The sequence below is a fragment of the Apis dorsata genome, unplaced genomic scaffold (genome assembly GCF_000469605.1).
Source record: "Apis dorsata unplaced genomic scaffold, Apis dorsata 1.3 scaffold_919, whole genome shotgun sequence".
NCBI lineage: Eukaryota > Metazoa > Arthropoda > Insecta > Hymenoptera > Apidae > Apis > Apis dorsata.
The window spans coordinates 38,414-47,743 of record NW_006264030.1 but is presented as its reverse complement, the minus strand read 5'-3'; the positions used below and the strand labels follow the sequence as shown (position 1 = coordinate 47,743).

Below are 9,330 nucleotides of genomic sequence, written 5' to 3'. Positions count from 1 at the left end.
GCTTCCCCGCGATATTTTGTGACTGCCTGTCGGTGCGGTGCTCGTGTTGTTAGCCTGTGTTCTTCGGCTCCCTAGACCCGTCCAGGAATAGGGAGCTCGAAATGACCCGGTTGGGATTGCGGTGAGTTGCCATTCTTCTCTCCTCGCTTTTCTTCTCTTCTTTTTTCTCTTTCTTCTTTTTCCTCCGCGCGGATTTCCTTCCTTCCTTCCTTCCGTTTCTTCTCTTTCACCGTACTCGTCGGTTCGTCAACCTGTGTCTCGTTACGCGTATCGCGCGGATACACGTGCTTTCGGTGTCGTGCTCGCGATGCGCTTTTCCATTCCGCGTGACGCGGAAGCGAAGGGTTATTCTTCTTCCAATACGTATATATATATATATATTCCTCTCCTCGCGGATCTTCCATCTCACGGATAATTCCTCTCTTCTCTCCGCTCGTCTTACTTTTTTTCCCCTGTTGTCGTCTCCTCTCCGCTACCTGTATCCACCCTTTATTTTCCAACGTGCACGCGCCATAGGTATTTTAACGACAGAGGGGGCACTTTCATCTCCCCGTTATCCGGATACCGACGGATGCGAAATTTCAAGGACGAGATTCGCGCGCGTTTAGTCCATTATTTCCTCTCAAAATGTTTTCGATATTTCGTACGCGTAGTCGATCCAATTTTCGAAATCAAATTTTTTCCAATTTCTCCTCTTTTCGATCGAATCGACGAGATCGATGGTGGTATTGAGAAAAGTTGTAAAAATCCCTTCCCCTATTCCAATTTTTCGCTCGTCCTATGCCTCTCTCATTTCTAACTTGGATATTCTTGGTTAATCGAAAAGAGAAAAATCGACGAGAAAAATGGGATGCTTGATGGGATCAGCACGTTCGCGATGCGAATAATTACGAAAAATGTATTCTTTTCAGATTCGTCGCATCCGCAGTGTTCCTGGCCGGGATAGCGAGTGGGGTACGTAGAATCGTTAGCTCAATCGTTGGACATTTCGACCCGCCGCGTTCCGTGCGGTACCGTTCGATCCGCGACGACGACGACGACAACAACAACAACAACAACAACAACGTTGACGACGACGACGGTCGCGTCGATGCATCGGTGCACGCGATGCACGTGCACGTTCGCAGCGAAACAACGAACCCGATCGAGTAGAGAGGAGATCGCGTTTCGTGGCGCGTGCGATCCGACCCTCCGCCTCTCCTCCTTTGTCCGCCCTGCTGTTTCGTCCGCGCCCGATCGAGAAGCGATCGGGTCGCGAGGGGGCGAAAAAGCCAAGGACGCGTCTCGATCGATCGGATCTAGCTCCTCTTTTCTCTTCTCTCGCCTCCTCTCCACGACCGAGAAGCGTGCGATTCTCGAACGCGATTCCGTCGCGTCGATCCGACCCCGTCGAATAATCTTGGCGCTGATAACGCGCTATTCGCTTATCGCTCCTTTCCGCTCGTCGATCGTCCAATTTTATTTTTCGAATAGATCTTTTATCGAAAATTTATATAATCGCGTGTATGTGTATATATATATATCGAGGGTAGATACAATTTTTGAATTTATACTCGTCGTTCGCGTCCGAACGATCAAACGGTAATTTAATTAAGCAGAAGCTTGAGCGATCTTTCGTACATCTTTCGCAGTAGCATTGACATAAATTGGCATAAATGGATAATGGGATTGGATACGTAGCTAATTCATTCACCTTCGATAACGACTCGACGACGTTTCAATCCATTTTTTTAATAGTATCGAGGAATATATCGCCGTTTCTGTTCTCGACTTAGCGAAACAATAACTGTACTTTCGGAGAAATTTTTCCCCAATTTTTCTTTACCTCTATCGAACGAATCCGGACGAGCTGTTTTTATCTTTCGACGAAGCGCGGATTCCGATTTCGCGGGGAAACGATGCAATTTTGAGAAAAAATTCTCGACGAGAAATAAAATCTCGATAACGCGAATATCGTTCCTCTTTTTTTAACCAGCTTATTTTCGCGATGCGGTATGCATCGAGGGCGCAGAGTCGATAACGCGAACATCGGTCGCGGATGCGATAACAACGTTTTACCAGATTTGTCGTCTACCAACGATGGAAAGGTGTTAAATTCGAAATAGGGCAGTCGTCTGTTAGCGACTAGTCCGCCTACGAGGCGTCGTAACCGCGCCGGTGTGTGTAATTTTATTAACCGCGTCATACGTACACGCACGCGAACCAACCTTAGTCACTATTGAAAATAGTTGGCGATTGACCACCATTGCCTGGATCCTCGTCATTGTCAAGAAAAACTTTCCTATCCGACTTTTCTTTTCTTTTAAATCGCTCGATTTTCACACCGATCGTTCCTCTAAAAATCAAAGTTCCGATCGTTTCCGATCACTTGGCGCGGGTTTTCTCTCCTCTCTCTCTTTCGATATCTCTTAGACTCGTTTGCTCGAGACTCGATTCGATAACGATACGTTTATTTTGATAGTAGATTGGTTTCTTCTTTTCTTTTCTTTCTCTCTTTCCCCCCTCCCCCTCGTACGCATATCGATACGTCGTTCGTAATCGATCATCGTTTCGCGGATGCGTTATCCTATATATAAGAGACGTACATACGTAACAAAATGTTATCTCAACGTTGGTTTTAATTTTTCGAGCTCGGTACGAAGCGTGAAACGCGAAAAATGATTCGGCGAGGCGGGAACGCGACTCGTGTCGTAGCGAAAGTGTTTAGTCGGAGAAACGGGTTTACGGAGCGGTTGCCGCGGGATTAATGACGATCGTCGTCGAGTCGATCGCGTGTTAAAGGCTCTTAAAGGGGGCATAACTCGCAAGATAAATCGCGAGTCCGACGAAATCGCGATTACGACGGATAGTTGTTACGATCGTGTATGTAATCTCGTTTCACGGTTGGAAGAGGAGCAATTAACGGTTCGAGAACCGTGCAACGAGACTTCGACGAGGAATAATATCGCGATAGACGATATTACGGATCGTTTTCGATTACGCACCAATTTTTAACGAGAACGCTTCTTCTTCTTCTTCTTCTTCTTCTTTTTTCGCTAAAAGATAGCTAAAGTAATATCTGTTGCAACGTACGGCTCTCGTGCGGTTATCGTTGGCGAAGAAGCGATCGTCGTATCGTCGACGACGATAGGTGGTCGTTGCTTAAATAAGACGGGAGTGAAACGTCGGCTAGAAAAATTTTAAGACAACAAAGATACCGTTGGCGATACGGATGATCGGAACATTCCACGCTATCTCGAGAAGGGAACGAGGCGAAACGAATCGCTCGATTCTCTCCATCTCGACGCGAATGCGTTTCGCGTCGAAACGTCGTAAAGATTGTTGTTCGACCGACGAATTGGCGTAGGGTTCTCGTCCTACGCTTTGTTGACTCGCCATTTAAACGCGCGCCGCGTCGACGAGCCGCGAAAAGATCGAAGGAGGTAAGAACGTGGTGTTATGTAATCGCGGATTCGCGAAGGAAGAAACGAAACGATAAAAGGGACGAACCGTTGTCGAACCGTCGCGAGAAGATAGCGATCCGCGTTGGAATCTGGAAAATTGGACTGGCTTGGTCGAGCGAGGTCGAATTTCGGATGGATGCGCGCGACGTAATTCGGTTCATTTTACCGATCGAGGCGATCGAAAATTCTAGTTTTCTCTAGACGCTTCGACAGTTGTCGAGACAGTTTCCACGTGTAATCGATAATTTAGATCGGGATAAATCGGATCGGGAGACGTTGAAAATAATTTTTCTTCTCCCTTATCTTCCATCATCGTAGATTAAAGCGAAATGGAATAATTTAACGCTAACGTAGCTACGTAATATCTGTGATTCATTGTTTGGAAATAAGTATATTATCGTATGATAATTATGTCAATTTCGTATTCATAGCGTACTTGTTGTTTTTAATCTCAATTTTCAATTGCTATTTTCACTTAGGTTTACTATTACTGTTAAATTTTGTGCTCGCCACCTATCAAGCTCTATTTCCGAAATTTTATACGTGCCTCGCCTCGATCGGTGAACGATTCGTAACGATACGATTTCGCGAGAAGAAAATTTTGATTTCCACGAACGGCGCGCGAAATCGAAAAGAAGCGTAATAATCCCCAACATATTTTCAGCAATGATGTCAGTCAAATCTGTTTCGCGTTTAACTGGTCGCGAGGCCGTTGCGAATTATCGTATTATCAATGGCTAAATCGTAACACGCGCTACCCCGCTATTATTCTGGAACGAAGATTTGAAAAACGATACGCGATTCAACGAAATAATTTACACGTGGAGAAGAAAAATTGTAATCTATATCGGTTTTCTCCCTCGTTTCCTTTCTCGAACTTTCCCAAGACGTCCTCTCTCTCTCTCTCTCTCTCGTGAAACGAGTATCTTCCGTTTCGATAATACCCACATTTTCATTCATCTTTTTCGAGGGAAACGTTAATAAGCGTGGCCAGAAAGGGAATCAAAGGGGGAACAGAGCGTACGGCGCGTCATTTCGAAACGATAACGAGCGAACGTTATCTCTCCGCGCTTCCTGTCAGCGCGTTCCATCCCGAAACTTAAAAAGGATAAAACGTGAAAATGAGGGCAAGACAATGACTTTTCGCGAACGCGATGACGCATCCACTGGACCGAGCTAATTTCTATATCGCCGGACGTGGAATAGATCACAGATCGATTTCGAAAAATATCTTCATTCGTCTATCGAATCATTTTCTCAATCCTTGGTAATGCTCATATACATCTCGTTTACACGTTTGTACGGTAAATATATATATTTGACACGTCGCGCGTTAATTCTTCGAAGAATCGTGATGTTTCGATCGAAATAAAGTTTAACATACGTTCGTCGATATTGACGCGTTTGAGAATTACGATATTCGATGCTCGTCGACGATCCATATTAAGTTTTTTCGTATTGCGAGTAAATTATATATAAAAAAAAAAAGTATACGATAAAAATTTCGCGGGTTAAAAATGAAACGTGCTCTGCCATATAAGAAGCGTATGTAATAACTTATCGACCGTTATCTTAGAAGTATTAAGACGTAAGAAGATGCTTTGAAAATACGTTTAATCTTTATATTTGATACATATGCTTAGCTGTACGTTTTCACATTACAGTGTGGTTAGTTTAATGTAGCTTTTATTTTTTAATCGAGTCGAGTCACGTTACATTTTTTTCTTTTTTTTTTTTTTTTTCAACTATATATATGTTTTTCACAATATTTTTATAGAAAATTTGTAAAGATTAAAATTCACGATAAATTTATATCTTCACGAGTTGAATATTGATCTTTTTTATTTTTTAATAACATAAATAATACCGTATTATAATTTATTTTATTTTATCTGTTCCGATTCTGATTATTTTCCTTCTTCTTATCGTTTCTCTATCCAATTATTCATAATTATCTTTTAGGCCAATTGTAACAACGATTTGTTCAATTTCTTTATAAGCAAAAATATTATGAAAAATAAAATTTTTCAATGGATTATCGATCATCGATATACGTAGTTTGTCGGTAAAGTAGTTTATAGATCGTTCGAGGTCCGTCGGATCTTTAGATCTCAGTCGATACATTCATCGCGTACTTCCATATCGATTATCGAACATGTAGTACATCGTTTCTAAAGTATATCTTTACAATTTATTTTATAATATTTCCGTAGATGGAAAAGATGGAAAAGAAATATATATAAATCCAATTTTCTTTCCTTAATTTGCGTTTTTTTAATTTATACATTTTTTTTTTTTCCAGCAATATAATCATACGTCATGGTCGTACAATCCTCCGCCTGTTGTTCCTCTCGGACGGGGTGATATCGGAAAACCGAACAATACCGATGACGATTATAATATTTCACCACGATGGAAAACTTTTGTTACGAATAACGAAGGTATAGAATTTATCTCTTTTCTCGATTTCCTTTATAGAGAATGGAAAAAAAAAAAACAATTTTAATAGTATAATATTTTTACCTCTATTTTTTTTTTTTTTTTTTTTTTTTTCATTTTTTCAAAAAGAAAATGAAAAAAAAAAAAAATTTTATAATTTAAAATTTTTTCCCCCTTTTTTTTTTTTTTTCATTTTTTCAAAAAGAAAATGAAAAAAAAAAAAAATTTTATAATTTAAAATTTTTTCCCCCTTTTTTTTTTTTTTTCATTTTTTCAAAAAGAAAATGAAAAAAAAAAAAAATTTTATAATTTAAAATTTTTTCCCCCTTTTTTTTTTTTTTTTTTTTTTTTTTTACATTCGTTTTATACATCATCCAAATGGAAGATTATCTTTGCAAAAAGATTTGTTAAAAAACATATGGAGTGAAAAAACTCCGAGCTCGGAATTTTTTTCTTTCAATCTAAAATCTACAAAAATTATTTAATTAATTTTCCGTTTGGTATTTGATATGATATTTGCTTTTCTCGTTAAATTCTCTCTTTTAATTTTTTCTCTCTCTCTCTCTCTCTCTATTCTTTTTCCCTTTTTCCCTTTTTCTTATTCAATGTTGGATTTCGATACAACGTTTCATTTCATAATTTATTTCGCATCTTAATCCTTAGGTTCGGATGAAGCGGACAGGCGGTACTTAAGCAATCAAGGTCCGATCGACGATGATCGATACGATTACGGTCAAAGAACCGACGATTCCGGGGGAGGATATCATACCAATTATGGTAATATTATAATTCCGAGAAACAAGATATTATATAAGACAGATGCAGATTTTTATATATAAATAATACAATTCCTTTAATATTCTCGATCTTTTTTTTTTTTTTTTTTTGCATCTCTTCTGTTCTAACATTTAATACCAATATAATTTCTCTCAATACAATATCATTCAGAAAATGTTTAGATTTATTTCCTTTAAAGGTAATCTAATTTCAAAATTTTACCTCGGTCCGATAATTAACGAGACCGTTTATCTTTTGTCCTTAAATTGTATAATATGCGTTGTATAATAGTTTCCTATTAATCAGCGATAATATCAGCGGTTATCGTGCGCGTGCAAATTTACGATGTTCCATAAAATTTAACGCTCTAATAGTAGAAAGTTGAATTTCGAAGATAGGTATAAAATTCACAAGCTTCGAAACGGATTTTACTTTCGTAAAACTTTCATAACTTTTTTCCGCATCGTCGAGTTGGTGGTTTATTCGGAAAATTATATTTTCAGTCACGCATCAATTTAATCCCCCTTGGTGTTTAAGAATTTTCGAAATTTCGTTAAAAAAACTTACTCGAACTTATCCAACTCCATCAAAATTGCATCGATCGCGCGATAACCCCCTCTATTATTCTGCCGCTATTTGCAACCACCACCGGTTTCAAATTCATTCCGATCCACTTCCACAATTCTCTGATTCTCGCGGTCCATCTATTACTACTACCACTCTAACCGGAATCTAATCTCTTCCTCTCAGCCGGCTTCGATCAAGGATCGTACAATCAAGGCCGAGAACAAATCCCTTTGGATCCTTACAATCAAGAATCTGGCGATACTTACGGAAGGTCTCGAGGTTACGAGGACTCTTACGGAAGGGAAGGGGAGGGCAGCAGAGGTTCTTACGGGAATGGATACCGAGAAACTTATGGATCGAGGGACGATTACGGACGCGTGATAGATCCTTACGACCAGCGCGGATATTCGCAGCGCGGAGGAGGGGGATACGGCGCGGCTGGGGACGGTTCGGACACTTATCCGAGCAGTTACACGGTTGTGCCGGTTCCGGGACAGATCCCACCTCGGAATTGTACCGGATCGGCTTGCTGCGTGCCCAAATGTTTCGCGGAGAAAGGCTCCAGAGTGAGTGATTCGTCGAACGTATACAATTAATATAGATGGTTTTATTCATTTATTTGTTTATCGCACCAGGGACCACCGGGTATATTAGGACCACAGGGGCCGAAAGGTCAGAGGGGATTTCCGGGTGCGGAAGGTTTGTTGGGGCCAAAAGGGGACAAAGGTGAACCTGGTCCTCAGGGACCGCGTGGAACGAAAGGTGATAGGGTACGTATACAAATTTTCCAAATTATTTCTACATTTCTATTTTTCTTTGCGTTCGATGTTGCGTTTTCTTTCTAGGGTAAAATGGGTGTACCTGGATTCACTGGTATCGCTGGTGTGCCCGGGGTTCAAGGTCCGCCCGGAGCTCCAGGTATTCCGGGTCGTGACGGTTGCAATGGAACAGACGTACGTTTACCTCGATCCTATCTTTCTGTCCTTTGTCATATATATATAGATGTACGTACATCTCAAACATACGGTCCTGATTGGTTCAGGGTGAGCCTGGTGCGCGTGGTTATCCCGGAGAGGTTGGTCCCCGCGGTTTTCGAGGTCCTCCTGGGCTGAAGGGGCAAAAGGGTCAACCAGGTTTCGCCGGGAGATTCCCCGTAGGTCAAAAGGGTGAGCCCGGTATCGATGGCGTGAGAGGGCCCCCAGGTCCACCGGGACCGCAAGGAGAGCACGGATTTTCAGGACCGAAGGGCGAGCGTGGCTCACCTGTAAGCAACCATCGCATCGTCATCGTCGTCGTGGTCGTCGTACCGATCGTATCGATATTATTTCTAACGATATAAATTCGTTATTCAGGGTCCGATAGGGTTGCAAGGGCAAAAGGGAGAAAAGGGAAATATGGGTCTTGCGTTCGAGGGTCCGAAGGGTGACAAAGGTCAGAAGGGGGAGATAGGACCTCCCGGAACGCCCGGCCCTCTGGAACCGTTCCATGGAATGACGGAAGAAGTAATAGCTCCGCAAGGGGACCGTGGTGAAAAAGGAGACAAGGTATTACACGTAACGCGATTCGCGATCTCTCTCTCTCTTTCTCTCTCTCGTTGCCCATTGTTTCCATTTTATCCTGTTTATCCATCTCATCTCGTTAGGGTGAAATGGGGCCGGACGGTTTCAAAGGAGAGCCGGGTCCAATCGGAGATCAAGGTATTTCTGGTAGTCCGGGTATGAAAGGAGAGAAAGGTCTTCCAGGGGCGCCAGGTATTCGCGTAAGTTTACTTCCGATTCGCTTTATTTATTATTTCCAAAACGAAAATTGAAAATGGGGAAAATGACGGACTAGTATAATGTAACCATGTGTGTACAAATGAAATTTTTATACCAGGGTAGGGATGGTTTCTCGGGTCCTCCGGGCCCACCTGGACGGAAAGGCGATCGAGGTTACGACGGATTGGACGGTCTTCNNGGTCGTCCTGGACAGAAAGGCGAACCGGGACGAGACGGGCCAATGGGCGTTCCAGGCTTGCGAGGACCTCCTGGTCCACCCGGGGTGCGTATTCATTCATTCGTTTATTTATTTATTAATCGCGCAAAAGTAGGATCGTAAAATTTCT

At 41.9% G+C, this 9,330-nt stretch overlaps 1 protein-coding gene across 1 annotated transcript in view; it reads left to right on the top strand.

Moving 5' to 3' along the window:
• Positions 1-9,330, top strand: part of LOC102672864 (collagen alpha-1(IV) chain-like) — a 14,996-nt gene continuing 5,666 nt past the window's right edge. The window contains exons 1-11 of the mRNA XM_031514160.1: positions 1-121; positions 912-954; positions 5,746-5,884; positions 6,546-6,659; positions 7,410-7,792; positions 7,862-7,996; positions 8,072-8,179; positions 8,269-8,490; positions 8,579-8,770; positions 8,869-8,985; positions 9,102-9,266. Coding sequence (XP_031370020.1) covers positions 102-121; positions 912-954; positions 5,746-5,884; positions 6,546-6,659; positions 7,410-7,792; positions 7,862-7,996; positions 8,072-8,179; positions 8,269-8,490; positions 8,579-8,770; positions 8,869-8,985; positions 9,102-9,266 — 1,638 coding nt within the window. The 5' untranslated portion in view covers positions 1-101. The remainder of the gene's footprint in view (positions 122-911; positions 955-5,745; positions 5,885-6,545; positions 6,660-7,409; positions 7,793-7,861; positions 7,997-8,071; positions 8,180-8,268; positions 8,491-8,578; positions 8,771-8,868; positions 8,986-9,101; positions 9,267-9,330) is intronic.